This window comes from Garra rufa, chromosome 7, assembly GCF_049309525.1.
Source record: "Garra rufa chromosome 7, GarRuf1.0, whole genome shotgun sequence".
NCBI lineage: Eukaryota > Metazoa > Chordata > Actinopteri > Cypriniformes > Cyprinidae > Garra > Garra rufa.
In genome coordinates this window covers 5,515,083-5,532,877 of record NC_133367.1, presented here as the reverse complement: position 1 = coordinate 5,532,877, position 17,795 = coordinate 5,515,083, and the positions used below count along the sequence as shown (strand labels likewise).

Genomic DNA, 17,795 nt, shown 5'->3' with positions numbered 1-17,795 from the left:
TATTTTAAAATTTAAAGAACAAAACTTAGAGAACTTAGGAAAACTTGTAAAAAACTTAACATTAACAATAATTTAAAAAAAAACTAAATTTACAGATCTTAGAGAAAACTTCATATTAAGATTTTTTAAGAACAAAACAGATAACTCGAGAAAATATGTAGATTTTTAATGAACAAAACTTAAACTCAATATTACGATTTTTTTTAAAACACAACTACAGAATTCAGAGGAAAAACGTAATTAATATTTAGATTTTACTTGAAATGTAATTAATTAATTAATTTAAAAAAAAAACCTGGCTTTTTTTTAGAGAACAAAGCTTAGAGAAATTTAAAAAAGTGAAACTAGAAGTGTTTAAACAATTTAGAGAAAACTTAGTGTTTTTTTTCACAAGAAGAAAACCATTTTTTAAAGAACAAAACTACAGAATTCAGAGGAAAAACTTAAAACCTTAATAATATTAATTAAGTTTTCTTTAAGTATTTAAAAATTTTAAGAACAAAACATAGAACTTACAGAAAACTTAATAATGGGAATTTTTAAAGAACAAAACATAGAGAGAAAAAAACACGGAGAACGGAAAACTTGTAGAAAACTTAATATTAAGAATTATTTTATAGAACACAATTTACAGAACTTAGAGAAAACTTAATATTAATATTTTTTTAAGAACAAAACTCGAGAAAATACTTATTTTTAAAGAACAAAACTTGGAAAACCTAACTTATATTAAGATTTCTTAAAGAACAAAACTACAGAATTCAGAGGAAAAACTTAAAGAAAACTTAATTAATATTAAGATTTAAAAAAAGTATTTTAAAAACCAAAACTTAGAACTTAGAAAACTTTATAGTAGGATAATTTAAAGAACAAAACTTGGAGAACTAACTAAAGAACAAACAAAACTTAGAGAAAACTTAGTATTAGGAATTTTTAAAGAACAACATTTACAGAACTTAAAGAAAACTTAATATTAAGAATTGTTTTAAAGAACAAAATTTACAGAACTTAGAGAAAACTTAATATTAATATTTTTTTAAAGAACAAAACTTGAGAAAATACTTATTTTTAAAGAACAAAACTTGGAAAACCTAACTTATATTAAGATTTCTTAAAGAACAAAACTACAGAATTCAGAGGAAAAACTTAAAGAAAACTTAATATTAAGATTTAAAAAAGTATTTTAAAAACCAAAACTTAGAACTTAGAAAACTTTATAGTAGGATTATTTAAAGAACAAAACTTGGAGAACTAACTAAAGAACAAACAAAACTTAGAACTTAGAGAAAACTTTGTATTAGGAATTTTTAAAGAACAAAATTTACAGAACTTAAAGAAAACTTAATATTAAGAATTGTTTTACGAATAAAACAGCTTTTTAACAGAACAACATTACGCTTTTTCATATACCAGGTTGCTTTTCATTTTTTTATATTTTGTGAAAAGTGCTATAAAAATACTAATCAATGTTAATTTTGCACTTGTTAAAATGTATTAGTACTTACATAAAGATACATAGCCCAGATTAATAAGTGCTATAAGTTATTTCTCTCTTTTTTTTTTACATTTTTTACACAAACTAACTGAAGCTCATTTCTCTAGTTCTCACCCCACACTTCTCCTCGCCCGAGATGGACACACGCTGATAGTCTCTCTCCACCACCGTCTCTCCCTCCATATGATGGTGGTCCACCACATCCACATGACTTTCCTTTAGACACCTGCAGACCAGACACATGAAATGAGAGACACAGACGGACAGAAAAACAAAGATGGATAGACGGACAACAGTGACTCACTCCAGGTCTGCTGCGCTGTCTATTTTCATGAAGTCTTGTTTCGCTCGTAGCAGAATCTCAGGCTCAAGCCTTGAAGGATGTGAGGCAAAGCGGCAGATTTGAGTGAGTAGCACACACACGAGGAGAGAGAGTCTAAATCACTTGGATTGATTTTTCTAAAGCACTTTCATTTAAAATGCAGCAGAGGGAATCTGAAACTCTCCACCCAAGTACAAAGAGTGTGTGTTTAAGCATCTGTAAGAGACACGAACCCAAAAACACCCACCTAACAGCTGAAACGCGGCCAAACCACGCACTGTTGTGTCTATGTGCGATTATGAACCGCTGCGGTATTTGTTGGGTGTTTTGGGTCAGTGTGTCCAAAGCAAAGAATTCACACAGATCACAAACAAAAACGCCTGAGCAGGTGCGAAGCCATCAGAATCAACTCTGTGCCAAAATTTCACAAACAAATGATTTTTAATTTTATTTTTTACTTTCGGAAACGAACAGTTTTCGAAATATATTTTTGTCTGAACAGAGACTTGTAGACTGATTTACACATAGATGACTTTGAACTGGTTCTTTTTATGGACTCACAAATCAGTCTCAAACCCTCGAGTTACTAGTTTGAATCAATCGAATGACTTGTTTACAGATCTTTAGGATCACAGTGAAAGTTGCTGTTTAAGTTCACACGTTAATTTTACTTAAATTCTAAAGTCACTCTTCACATAATAAATTCAAATATGTGACCCTGGACCACAAAACCAGTCATAAGGTTAAATTTGACAAAACTGAGATTTATACATCATATGGAAGCTCAATAAATAAGCTTTCTATTGATGTATGGTTTGTTATGATAGGACAATATTTGGCCGAGATACATCTATTTGAAATCAGAAATCTGAGGATGCAAAAAAATCAAAAAGACTGAAAAAAATAAAAAAAACCTTAAACCTTTAAAGTTGTCCAAATTAGGTTCTTAACAATGCATATTACAAATCAAAAATTACATTTTGATATGTTTACAGTAGGAATTTTACAAAAAATCTTCAAGGAACATGAACTTTACTTAATTTCTTAATGATTTTTGGCATAAAAGAAAAATCAAAAATGTTGACCCATGCAATGTATTTTTGGCTATTGCTACAAATATACCCCAGCGACTTAAGACTGGTTTTGTGCTCCAGGGTCACATATATTCTGATTGGCTGAAGCTTTCTGTACAACAACAAATTAGTTGTATTATACATGGTTAGGATGTGTGTGTGTGTGTGTGTGTGTAGTAGTAGTAGTACTTGACATCCTGACTGATCTGTCGCTCCAGACGGTGACGTTTCTCCTCCAGCTGTTCAATAGGACTCTCTTCAGGAAACTCGTACGGAGCGCAACGCATGTCACTGTCCGTCAGGCTCCTTGCCAGCAGCTCCTACAACACACGTTACCAACACACAGAAACGCGTTACAAACACAGACATGCAACCTTGACTTAGAAACATGCGTTACAAACACACAAACATGCACTACAAACACTCAGAAACACGTTACAGCATGTTACAGACAGGCATTACAGGTCCTTCTCAAAAAATTTGCATATTGTGATAAAGTTCATTATTTTCTGTAATGTACTGATAAACATTAGACTTTCATGTATTTTAGATTCATTACACACAACTGAAGTAGTTCAAGCCTTTTTATTGTTTTAATATTGATGATTTTGGGCATACAGCTCATGAAAACCCAAAATTCCTATCTCAAAAAATTTGCATGTTTCATCCGACCAATAAAAGAAAAGTGTTTTTAATACAAAAAAGTCAACCTTCAAATAATTATGTTCAGTTATGCACTCAATACTTGGTCGGGAATCCTTTTTGCAGAAATGACTGCTTCAATGCGGCGTGGCATGGAGGCATCAGCCTGTGGCACTGCTGAGGTGTTATGGAGGCCCAGGATGCTTCGATAGCGGCCTTAAGCTCATCCAGAGTGTTGGGTCTTGCGTCTCTCAACTTTCTCTTCACAATATCCCATGGATTCTCTATGGGGTTCAGGTCAGGAGAGTTAGCAGGCCAATTGAGCACAGTTATACCATGGTCAGTAAACCATTTACCAGTGGTTTTGGCACTGTGAGCAGGTGTCAAGTCGTGCTGAAAAATGAAATCTTCATCTCCATAAAGCTTTTCAGCAGATGGAAGCATGAAGTGCTCCAAAATCTCCTGATAGCTAGCTGTATTGACCCTGTCCTTGATAAAACACAGTGGACCAACACCAGCAGCTGACATGGCACCCCAGACCATCACTGACTGTGGGTACTTGACACTGGACTTCAGGCATTTTGGCATTTCCCTCTCCCCAGTCTTCCTCCAGACTCTGGCACCTTGATTTCCGAATGACATGCAAAACTTGCTTTCATCCGAAAAAAGTACTTTGGACCACTGAGCAACAGTCCAGTGCTGCTTCTCTGTAGCCCAGGTCAGGCGCTTCTGCTGCTGTTTCTGGTTCAAAAGTGGCTTGACCTGGCGCCTGTACACGGTGGCTCTGGATGTTTCTACTCCAGACTCAGTCCACTGCTTCTGCAGGTCCCCCAAGGTCTGGAATCGGTCCTTCTCCACAATCTTCCTCAGGGTCCGGTCACCTCTTCTCGTTGTGCAGCGTTTTCTGCCACACTTTTTCCTTCCCACAGACTTCCCACTGAGGTGCCTTGATACAGCACTCTGGGAACAGCCTATTCGTTCAGAAATTTCTTTCTGTGTCTTACCCTCTTGCTTGAGGGTGTCAATGATGGCCTTCTGGACAGCAGTCAGGTCGGCAGTCTTACCCATGATTGCGGTTTTGAGTAATGAACCAGGCTGGGAGTTTTTCTTTTGCAGGTGTTTAGAGTTAATTAGTTGATTCAGATGATTAGGTTAATAGCTCGTTTAGAGAACCTTTTCATGATATGCTAATTTTTTGAGATAGGAATTTGGGGTTTTCATGAGCTGTGTGCCAAAATCATCAATATTAAAACAATACAAGGCTTGAACTACTTCAGTTGTGTGTAATGAATCTAAAATATATGAAAGTCTAATGTTTATCAGTACATTACAGAAAATAATGAACTTTATCACAATATGCTAATTTTTTGAGAAGGACCTGTACACTCAGAAACACGTTACAAACACACACGTGTTACACACACTCAGAAGCATTTGAAGACGGACACTTTACAAACACAGAAACATGTTTTAAACATGTTACAAACACACATTACAAACACACAGACATGCAGTACAAACACTCAAACACGTTACAGCATGTTACAGACAGGCATTACACTCAGAAACACGTTAAAAACACGCAAGTGTTACAAACACACTCAGAAGCATATGAAGACGGACACGTTACAAACACAGAAACATGTTTTATATGTTACAAACATGCATTAAAAAGACAAAAACATGCAGTACAAACACTCAAACACATTACAGACGTGTTACAAACACTCAGAAACACGTTACAAACACACAAGTGTTTCAAACACACAGACACACATTATACTCAGAAACACACATTACAAACACTCAGAAACACGTTACAAACACACAGACACACATTATACTCAGAAACACACATTACAAACACTCAGAAACACGTTACAAACACACAGACACGCATTACAAACACTCACAAACACACAAGTGTTACAAACACAGAAACACATTACACTCAGAAACACGCTACAAACACACAGACACACATTACAAACACTCACAAACACACAAGTGTTACAAACACAGAAACACATTACACTCAGAAACACGCTACAAACACACAGACACACATTACAAACACTCACAAACACACAAGTGTTACAAACACAGAAACACATTACACTCAGAAACACGCTACAAACACACAGACACACATTACAAACACTCACAAACACACAAGTGTTACAAACACAGAAACACATTACACTCAGAAACACGCTACAAACACACACGTTACAAACACGAGTTACAAAGGTGTTACAAACACAGACACACGTTACAAACATGCATTACAAACACAGAAACATGTTTTAAACACGTTACACTCAGAAACACCGCAAACAGACACGCATTACAAACATTCAAAAACATGTGCTACAAACACTCAGAAACATGCATCAAAAACACAGACACATGCTGTAAATGCTGAAATGTGTTACAAACATGCAGACGTGCATTACAAACAGGCACATTACAAACAAAGATGCACTACAAACACAGATTCATGCTATAAATATGCAGAGGTGCACACAAGCACACAGACATGCACACATGTGTTACAACCACACACACCTCCGCGATCTCCTTGTATTTGCCGTCCATGGATGTGCGCAGGTCGATGGGCAGGTGTTTGTGGGTGACCGGTGTGCCAGGCAGAGAGCGCTGGGACATCAAAGGCCTGGCGTCAGCAGAGCCACACAGATCTACACACACATACAGACAGACGGTTATTAGAGATGCTAATAATAGTGCTGTTAGAGTCAGTCACTGGTACTGGTGCTTGTAGTCGTGTGTTCACTTGTGATTTTCACCCGCTGGACGATAAAAAGAAAACTCCACACACTCTAGGAGGGATTGAGTCAATCCACAACAGACAGGAAGAAAAAAATCTGCATAGCAACCACATAGCAACCATCCAAAATGCCCTAGTAACCTAGTAACACTCCAGCAATCATCTAGAACAGCCAGGAACAACACCCTAGCAATGCTTTAGTATCTACTTTGACAGTCATTCATGACAGCAGTACAGCGTTTAGTGCGGAAACCATCACATACAGGACGAGCTGTAGAGTCTGATTCTCATTATTAAAGCCCAGCGCTCATGTGCAGACGACACTCGTTCATCAGTGTCACTAACAGACGCTCACACACACACTCAGTAGTGCACTAGAAACAGCTAAAGACATCTGGGGGGGGTTTGTCTGCAAAAAGAAAACAAGATCCATACAACAACATACTTTAAATATCTTTTATATAGGAGCCATTCTACAGAAATGAATTTTTTTTTAAGTGTATGAATGCAAATTGTACAAAATCCAAGGTACACATGTCTAGTAATTGTCCTCTCATATAGGACTTTTTCTATGCACACAAAAGGCCTATTGCTGTCAAATATTGTTCACAAATCTGTTTAAATCTGTGTTAGTGAGCACTTCTCCTTTGCCGAGATGAACCGTCCACGTCACAGGTGTGGCATTACAAGATGCTGATTACACAGTATGATTATTGCACAGGTGGGCCTTATGGTGCGTTCACACCGGACGCGAATGAAGCGGCAAGCGCGAGTGATTTACATGTAAAGTCAATGTAAAGACGCGAATAGCCATCCTGCGGCGCGCATTGAGCATTTCAAGCGTTTGCCGAATATAGTCTGGTGTGAACGCACCATTAGTCTGGCCACATTAAAAGGCCACTCAACAATGTCAGTTTTACTGTATTTGGGGGTTGTGACCACCATTTGCCTCACGAAGTGCAACACATCTCCTTCACATAAAGTTGATTGTGGCCTGTGGAATGTTGGTCCACTCCTCTTCAATGGCTGTGCGAAGTTACTAGATATTGGCAGGAACTGGAACAAGTTGGTGTACATGCAGATCCAGAGCATCCCAAACATGCTCAACGGGTGACATGTCCGGTGAGCATGCTGGCCATGCAAGAACTGGGATATTTTCAGCTTCCAGGAATTGTGTACAGATCCTTGCAACATGGGGCCATGCATTATCATGCTGCAACATGAGGTGATGGTCGAGGATGAATGGCACAACAATGGGCCTCAGGATCTCGCCATGGTATCTCTGTGCAATCAAAATGCCATCAATAAAATGCACCTGTGTTCGTTGTCCATAACATACGCCTGTCCATACCATAACCCCACCGCCACCATGGGCCACTCGATCCTCAACTTTTACATCAGCAAACCGCTCACCCACACAACGCCATACACTCTGTCTGCCTTCTGCCCTGTACGGTGAAAACCGGGATTCATCCAGGAAGAGAACACCTCTACAAAGTGCCAGCATTTGCCCACTCAAGTCGGTTACAACAACCAACTGCAGTCAGGTGGAGACCCCGATGAGGAGGACAAGCATGCAGATAAACTTACCTGAGATTTTTTTTCTGACAGTTTGTGCAGAAATTCTTTGGTTATGCAAACCGAATGTTGCAGCAGCTGTCTGGGTGGCTGGTCTCAGATGATCTTGAAGGTGAAGATGCTGGATGTGGAGGTCCTGGGCTGGTTCGGTTACACGTGGTCTGCGGTTGTGAGGCCGGTTAGATGTACTGCCAAATTCTCTGAAACGCCTTTGGAGACGGTTTATGGCAGAGAAATTATCAATCAAGTCAAGGGGAAGACCTCTGGTGGACATTCCTGCAGTCAGCAATTCCTGCCAATTGCATGCTCTCTCAAAACTTGTGACATCTGTGGCATTTTAGAGTGGCCTTTTATTGTGGCCAGCCGAAGGCACACCTGTGCAAAATCTCGCTGTCTAATCAGCATCTTGATATGCCACACATGTGAGGTGGATGGATTATCTCGGCAAAGGAGAAGTGCTCACTAACACAGATTAACACAGATTTGTGAACAATATTTGACAGCAATAGGCCTTTTGTGTACTGTTGTAGAGTGCCCCGTAGTAGTCAAGAAAAATACTTAGATTTTTGAGTTCAACTCATGAAAAAGGGCAAAAACAAAAGTGTTGTGTTTATAATTTTGGTCAGTGTATTTTAATGACAGTATATTTTTTGAACAAAATAATTATTTTATTTATCAAAAGAAGCAAAAAATAGTACTAACTTTGCTAAAGGGATTGTTTTGAACGAGTATTAACTCTAAAGTAAAAAGTATTAATAAAAAAAAAAAAACATTATTTTAGTTAACATTTGTATCAATACTACCTTTGCCACCTCATACATTTATATGATGTTTAAACAAAATTAACGACTTGCATGATTTATTTTCACACAAAATCAGTTTATCTGTTTGTTTATTTTCACACAAAAGCTATTCAAATATATATATATATATTTTTCTGCAATCATACACAAAGCAAATTTTTAGCCTGTTGATACTTTACTTTATTTTACATTTCCAATAAATTTTTCGTTTGTCTGTATATAATACATTAGAGTTTGTATATATATTTAGAGAGAGAGAGAGAGTTATAAAATTCTAGATTCTAGTATTGAAACACAAGTTTCCTGTCAAAACACATCATGTGACTTTGAGGTGATCATGTGACACACGTTCCTCAGCATTCCATTTAAAAACACTCAGTCCAGTGCAAATAACCCCATCACACACACACACACACACACACACAGAGCCGCATGCAGAGCTGATGGGACGCATGTGTGCAGTGTGTCCACTATGTAGTGTGTAATATGTGCGGTACCTGTGTGTAGTCTGATCTCTGCTGGGATGCTCAGGATAACAAGCACTTCCTGTCCAGCTCTATGTGCGTGTGTCTGTCTCTCACTGCAGCGATTCTCTCTCAGTGTGTGTCGGGGCGCTTGGGTTCACATGCGTTTGGTTCGTACCACGCTGCAGATGGAGGCGGGGGGGTTTGGTGGCGGGACGCACCACTATGTGTTTAAACACCACTGCGTTTACAAAGGAATCCTGGGAAAACCAGCATGAACACACTACTGTGTGTGTGTGTGTGTGTGTGTGTGGCTGCGTGCCTATACAGCAATAGCGTACTGTGAATTACATACTCTGTAGTGTGTACTTGTGCACATGTGTAGTCACGTGACCTCATTAAGTTACATTTTATTCGAGGAGGAAAGGAGAGAAGTTAAGCGCCTAATATGGCAGCTATAGCCCCGCCTCTCAGTCAAACGAGCCAATCGCGTGTCTGTTTACACCAGAATGCCTGAAATATACCGTTTTATTTGTGTTGGAATTAATTGTAGCATAGCGCATAATTTTTTTGTAAATTGTGTTCATATCTTGGTGTTTTTAACCAAATGTGACTCTGGACCACAAGCCCAGTCATAAGTGTCAATTTTTCGAAATTGAGATTTATACATCATCTGAAAGCTAAATAACGCTTTCCATTGAAATGGTTTGTTAGGATCGGACGATATTTGTCTGAGATACAACTATTTAAAAATTTGTAATCTGAGGGTGCAAAAAATCTAATTATTGAGAAAATCACCCTTTAAATGAGTTCAGATTAAGTTCTTAGCAATGCGTACTACTAATCAAAAAATTAAGTTTTGATATATTTACGGTAGGAAGGTAGGTCTTTTTGCATATTTTTTTTTTAACAAGTTTGACCCATACAATGTATTTTTGCCTATTTCTACACAGGGCTCTACTTTTACTTTACTTTTCTTTTCAAATGCATGAGAAACTTTAAATAATTGGGTGCACAGTCAAAATATCAGGAGCACCTTCTAATCAATAATCAAAAAATCTGATAAAAAAATTTGCCATCATTAAGAGGTGATATTTGACTACTTAACATGATTTACATGTTTTGTTTTTACCTTTTTAATTATATTTTATAAGCTTTTTAACATTTCTAATTAAAACAACAGAATAAAACCAAGTAGAATAAGAATAAGTTATCAAAAAAAAGACCTTTTTATATATATATATATATATATATATATATATATATATATATATATAGATAATCAGATAGGACTCTAATCAATATTAGCAAAATACCCATGCTACTTAAGACAGACTTACATTATAAGGGTTTAATTCACAAATATAATCGCTGAACTAAAATGTGTGGTTCTTTTATTTTTTTTTAAGCCAAGTGTTTATTTAAAAAAAAAAAAAATCGTATTATTTTATGTACATCACAATAGCCGTTTCACATAAGCCCCGCCCCTGAATGACTCTGATTGGCTGTTCTATTTCAGACTTAGAAGTTATTGAGCAGAATAAGCCGTGAAGCAAAATAAAACACATAGAGAGTGACTTGAACTTGTGTTATTGTCTGTAACCCAGTGTCTAGACTGAGGTTTAGGCTCACACACATGGGTTTATATTTAGAAGCAGAACACACACATTTTGCTGCTAATGAAAGGTTTGTGTTCATCTGTCTGTGTGTGTGTGTTTCAGAGTCTTAAAGGCAACAGGAGACTCATTTGTAGGTGTTATAATTTCATAAGCGTGTGTTTGTGATATGAACTCATCTCTGTGATTAACTGTACTTTAAACTCTCAAAGCCTTCAGCCTGATAGACTGCAACACACACACATGCATCCAGCAGATGGAGCTCTACAACAGACATACACAATATGGTTTGTTATGTAATGATAATAAATATTGCAGTAAAGTCCAGGTCAGGTCAATTTAGATTATATAACAAAAAAAAAAAATCTTTAAAGATGGGCTCAGTACAATTTTTCTAAAGAAGTCTGCACATCACGGCTGCATTTATTTGATTAGAAATGCTGAAAAATTTAAAGCAATGTAAAGTTGTGGTTTTCTACTTCTATTTTGTTTTGGAAGTTGTGATACTTTTTTTCAGGATGCATTGATGAATAAAAAGTTAAAAAGGCCAGCGTTTATTTAAAATACAACTCTTTTCTAACCTGTGCCTGCCATTTAAAAGTCTGGGGTCAAATTAATATTTTTATTCAGCAAGGATGTGTTAAATTGCTGAAAAGTGATAGCAAAGACTTACATTGTTAGCAAATGTTTATACTTAAAAATAAATGCTGTCAACTTTTATTCATCAAAGAATCCTTAAAAAATAACATGGGTTCTAAAAGAATATTTGGCAGTTACTGCCAAAATTTAAATAGTTTCAACATAAATAATAATTAGACTACAACTATTAAAACAATATGCGTTACATATTTTATTATTATTGTTATATATTTATTTTTGTGGTGTTTTTATTATTTATATTAATACCGTCTTATCGCTTTATTACTACACTGTAAAAAGTTTTCACCAGGTTCAACTTAAAAACTTAAGTTTAGCAGCTGCCTTAAAATTTTAAGTTAAAGTCATTTTAACTCACAAGTTAAATCAACTCATTTTTAGTGTAATTAGTTAAAATGACTTGTAGTTTTGAGCTGATTTAACTTAAAATTTTAAGGCAGCTGCTGAACTTAGGTTTTTAAGTTGAATTTGGTGAAAATTTTTACAGTGTTCTATTTGTAGTAATAGTAGTATTTATGAAGTTTAAATTAAACGTAAGGTTGTTTTGCGATCTAAATGTATTGAACTTATTTTCATCTTTGTTTCGGAGTGTCAAAATGTTAAGCTTAAAATTGTATGTGATTCTCACTCATTTTCTGTTCATTAGTCTACATGCTTTTTCTTTTTAATTACATTTTATATCATTTTTGCTTGTTTTTTTTTTTGCATGTGTGTGCAATAATTTGTAATGATTAGACTACAACGATAAAAACATGAAATAATCATATACATTTTAGATTTTTATTATTTTCGTTTTATTATTTATCTTTTTTATTATTATGATTTTGTATTTATTGATTGATTGATTAGTAGTTGTTTTAAACAACTGGACCACAAAAGTTAAGTAGCACAGGTTTATTTGACGCAATAGCCAAGAATGCATTGTATGGGTCAAAATGATAGATTTTTCTTTTATGCTAAAAATCATTAGGATATTAAATAAAGATCATGTTCCATGAAGATATTTTGTAAATTTTCCTACCAGAAATATATCAAAACTTAATTTTTGATTAGTAATATGCATTGCTAAGAACTTCATTCGGACAACTTTAAAGGTGATTTTCTTAATATTTAGATTTTTTTTTGCACCTACAGATTCCAGATTTTCAAATAGTTGTATCTCGGCCAAATATTGTCCTATCCTAACAAACCATACATCAACGGAAATCTTATTTATAACAAAATTTCCAAGAAATTAACACTTATGACTGGTTTTGTGGTGCAGGGTCGCATATTATGTTTTCTACTCGTTTGCATTCATAAGTTCACACCCTTTTTTCTTTTAATTTAAATATCTATATTTTAAGAGTTTAGGACTTATTCTAGACTGATATATTGTTGTGCCAATAACTTAATTTTCCGGTAATCATTGTGTTATTGTGTCTTTCAGACAAACCAGAAGGCTGCAGGTTCAATCCCAGGTATGACAGGCCGATTTACCTGTTTACATGTGTCACGTGTTGCATTTTTAGGATTGCTACAAATATACCCATTCTACTTAAGACTGGTTTTGTGGTCCAGGGTCACATTCATGAAGTTAAAATTAAATCTAATGTTTGTTTATATCATTTTTGGGCTTTTTTTTTAATGTATGTGTGTGAAAATATTTTTGGACTAATTTTGACTACAACAAATAAAAACATAAAATGCATTAAATATTTCATTATTTTTGTTTTATCATTTACAGTCAAGCCCGAAATTATTCATACCCCTGGCAAATTCCGACCAAAATTTACTTTTATTCAACCAGCAGTTTTTTGTTTTTGTTTTTTACCAGAAATGCAACAGGCTTCTCTCAAAAGATAATAAGATGATGTACAAGAGGCATCATTGTGGAAAAAAAAAATATTACTCATCTTTTATTTACATTTGAACAAAAAGTTGCATGTCCAAAATTATTCATACCCTTCTCAATAATCAATAGAAAAGCATTTTGGGGGCTATTACAGCAATCAAATGCTTCCTATAATCGCTGACCTGCTTTTTGCATGTCTCCACTGGTATTTTTGCCCATTCATCTTTAGCGATAAGCTCCAACTTTTTTTTTTCAGGTTGGAGGGTCTCCTTGCCATCAGCCTGATCTTTAGCTCCCTCCACAGATTCTCAATTGGATTTAAGTCAGGACTCTGGCTGGGCCACTGCAAAACGTTAATGTTTTTGTCTGCTAACCATTTCTTCACCACTTTTGCTGTGTGTTTTGGGTCGTTGTCGTGCTAAAATGTCCACTGGTGCCCAAGGCCAAGTTTCTCTGCAGACTGCCTGATGTTGTTGTTGAGAATTATGATGTATTGCTCCTTTTTCATGGTGCCGTTTACTGTGATTAGGTTCCCTGGTCCACCGGCTGAAAAACACCCCCAAAACATTAGGTTCCCAGCACCATGCTTGACAGTGGGGATGGTGTTCTTAGGGTTGAAGGCTTCTCCTTTTTTACGCCAAATGAGGGCTACATCATTGTGGCCAAACAATTCAATTTTTGTTTCATCTGACCATAAAACAGAAGACCAGAAGTCTTTGTCCAGATGAGCATTTGCAAAGGCCAAGTGGGCTTTTGTGTGCCTTATCTGGAGAAGTGGTGTCCTCCTTGGTCTGCGTTCGTGGAACCCAGCGGTGTTCAGTGTCTGTTGGACTGTCTGCCTTGAGATGTTGCCACCAGCAGAGCCCAGATTCATCAGGATGGCCTTGGTGGTGATCCTTGGATCCTCTCTCACTATCCTCCTGGCCAGCACAGGTGTCACTTTTGGCTTCCGACCACATCCTCTGAGATTTTTCACAGTGTGGAACGTCCCTTTCCTGACTTGTGAGCAGCCACAATGCGCAGCCGCAAGTCCTCAGTGAGCTCTTTTGTCTTAGCCATGACTGTCCACAAACCAACAGCAGAGAGCTTCTGTTTTTCACCTGTTGAGTTGATTAAAACAGCTGTTCCCAATGAATCAGGGTAATTAGGATGCTTTAGAACAGCTTGGACTATTTGGAATGGTATAGAACTTTGGATTTTCCCATAGACTGTGACAGTTTGCAAAGGGTATGAAAACTTTTGGACATGCCACTTTTTGTTCAAATGTAAATAAAATTCCACAATGATGCCTCTAGTACATAGTCTTATTATCTTTTGGGAGAAGCCTGTGTCATTTCCGGTCAAAGAAAAAAAATGTTGGTTAAATAAAAGTAACTTTAAGTCAGAATTTGCCAGGGGTATGAATAATTTCGGGCTTGACTGTATATTAGATTTTTATTATGATTGTCTTTTTTTGTATTTAATTAGTAAGTAGTTGTTAGGCTTAAAATATTATGTTTTTTTCTGTGCAATAATTCACTTAGACTTATTCATTTGATTATTGCATCTCTTTCAGACAAACCAGAAGGTTGCAGGTTCAATCTCGGGTATGACGGGTTCAAGCCACACGCGTGTGTCTGTTTACATGTGTCGCGTGTTGTAGGACACACAAGCTCCTGTGTAATTCATGAGCTCTTACGTCACATGCCTGAACGAATGCTTTCCCACAATCCTGCAGTCCGCACTTATCATTAATATATTGATGCGCTCAAGACGAAACGGACAAAACTGACTGGAAAATGATAAAAAGTTGATCTTTCAGTTCCAAGATCAAACAGAAACGCTGGCCATTAGAAATTCACGTCGCATGCGTTTGACCAGTGCAACGGTGATTAGTAAATGCATTTTTAATTCTTAAACAATTATTATTATTATTATAAATATTTTTTTTAAATAATGTGTTTTTAAAAATATTTATTTTAATATTGCTTCTAGTTAAAGAAGCAGTCAAAAAAGAAAAACTCCAAACCGGCCTGAACTGCTCTGTAGATATGGTCCCCTATCACACCCCACCCCATCTATCTCCCAGCCTGTCTGTTTCTCCCCCGCTGCGGCGGGACTCACCCGGGCTGGTCCGGCTGTGCAAACTGCCTCTCTTGCAGGGTTTAGTTTTGCTTTTGCTCTGCGCCGGAGCCGCGCCGGAGTCCGACATGCTGCCAGCTGTCCGTCTGCACACAGGACGGATGGATGGAGAGAGAGAGAGAGAGAGAGAGATACGGGACGAGCGCTAAGAGAATCTCTTATCAGAGCAGGAAGATATGCACAGGGGGCGGGGCTTGGGGATCTCTTAGCGCAGTAGTGGAGGCGGAGCCACTCCCTTCATACATCAGCAGAGGGGAGGGGCTTAGGATTCCCCCACAACACACTCAGCCTCATTTTGATCTGTTGCTGCAGCAACCATGCAGCAAGAAGGACATCACTGAGAGAGAGAGTGTGTGTTTTGAATGGCATACTAGAGCTGCTACCGTTTGTGCAGTATGTATGGGGTTCAGAAATCAAGTACTTGTTTTGTTCAGTTTGAAAGTAAAATTTAAAAAAAGAAAAAAAAAAACAGAAATTAAATGAACTGGGCATTAAAAAACAATACATTTTAAATAAGTAAGTATATAAATGATCTATTTGTAAAATAAAAAAAGACGCAAACAGTTAAATAAATAAAAATGAACTGCAATAAAATGTAAATTATAAATACACAAATAAATATATAAATTATCTACTTGTAAAATTAAAAAAAGATGCAAAAATAAAAAAGTGCATTATAAATAAAATAAAATAGTGAATTAAAATAAACAGCAATATATAAAATGAATAGAAATTTTTCAGTTTGAAAGAAAAACTTAAAAAAGGAAAAGTGCATTAAAATACATAGTTAAAAAATTTAAATATTTAAAATTTAAAATTAATTGCCCAAATTATCTCTTTGTAATTTTGACAAAATGTCCTGTGGGGGATAATGTATCCCACAATGCAATGTGCTTAAGAAAAAAATTGATTATTAAATTGCAGTTTTGACTTATTTAACTGCTAAAATATATGCTCTGAATGGCATGCAAGCATACTATTTCTGCAGTCTGTAGTTTTTTTTTTTTTTTTAAGTGAACTATGTTGTGCTCAGTCTAAAAGCAAAGCAAATGTGCATCAAAAAATAAACAAAATGACAAATAAAACGAATTGCACAAATGATCAATTTGTAATTTTATCAGAAGGTGCTGTGAGGCATAATGCATCTCACAATTTCTGTGCAGGTTTCTGAAATGAATTCAGTTTAAAAGCAAAATTGAAAAAAAAAAAAGACAAAGAAAAATAAAATGAATTTGGCATTACATATAAATGATCTACTTGTAAAATTAGAAAAGATGCAAAAATAAAGTGTTAAATATATATATATATAAAAGAAAAGTGCAATTAAAAACAAATAAATATAAATAAATGCATATTTAATATAAAAGAAGCAGGAAAAATAAGCAAAAATAAAAACTAAGTACATTGAATTGCACTAATGATCTTGTAATTTTGACAAAATGTCCTGTGGGGGATAATGTATCCACAATGCAGTGTGCTTAGGATATTTACTGATTATTTAATTATATTTCTTGACTTGTTATCAAACTGACAAAAGAATAAAATATGTTCAGAATGGCATGCTAGCATACTATTTATGCAGTCTGTAGGTTTTTTGATTTTAAGTGAACTGTGTCGTGCTCAGTCTAAAAGCGATTTAAAAAAAAAAACAAATAAAATAAAATGAATTGCACAAATGAAAAAAAGTGCTGTGAGGCATATTGTCTCTCAAAATGCAGTGTGCTCTGCGAATGTACGTAGGGGTTTCTAAAATGAATTCAGTTTAAAAGCAAAATTGAAAAAAAAAGACAAAGGAAAATAAATAAAATTATTTGGCATTAAAAATAAAAACAAATAAATGATCTACTTCATTCAAGATTCAAAAAGTGGTTTTAAAAATAAAAAAAATATATATTTATTTTTTTATTTTGGGGGGGGGGGGTCAGTACATTTTTTTTAAAGAAATTAATACTTTTATTCACCAAGGATGTATTAAGTTAATAATTAAAAGTTTATTAAAAGTGAATAATAAATCATTTACATTGTTATAAAATATTTATATTTTGAATAAACACTGTACTTTTTAAACTTGTTATTCATGAAAGAATCCTGAAAAAAAATCACAGGTTCCAAAAAATATTTGGCAGCACAACTGTTGATATTATCCAACATTGATCATTCTAATAATAAATCAGCATATTAGAATGTTTTCTGAAGGATCATGTGACACTTAAGACTGGAGTAACAGCTGATAAAAATTCAGCTTTTCATCACAGGAATAAATTATATTTTAAAGTATGTTAACATAGAAAACATTATTTTATATAGTAAAAACATTTTGCAATATTACTGTTTTTTTCTGTATTTTTAATCAAATAAATGCAGCCTTAATGAGCATAAGAGACTTCTTTAAAGACTATTAC

The 17,795-nt window shown here is 35.4% G+C and overlaps 1 protein-coding gene across 4 annotated transcripts in view; it reads right to left on the bottom strand.

Moving 5' to 3' along the window:
- Positions 1-17,795, bottom strand: part of ampd2a (adenosine monophosphate deaminase 2a) — a 36,629-nt gene that overhangs the window by 17,122 nt on the left and 1,712 nt on the right. Inside the window, exons 1-5 of one of the 4 annotated variants that reach the window (XM_073844285.1) lie at positions 15,376-15,525; positions 6,101-6,231; positions 3,080-3,210; positions 1,800-1,868; positions 1,610-1,721 (exon numbers count right to left, since the gene is read on the bottom strand). In XM_073844285.1, coding sequence (XP_073700386.1) covers positions 1,610-1,721; positions 1,800-1,868; positions 3,080-3,210; positions 6,101-6,231; positions 15,376-15,463 — 531 coding nt within the window. In that variant the 5' untranslated portion in view covers positions 15,464-15,525. Of the gene's footprint in view, positions 1-1,609; positions 1,722-1,799; positions 1,869-3,079; positions 3,211-6,100; positions 6,232-9,198; positions 9,294-15,375; positions 15,526-17,795 lie in introns of those variants that run through there. The other 3 variants (XM_073844288.1, XM_073844287.1, XM_073844286.1) reach the window with 3 other exon arrangements.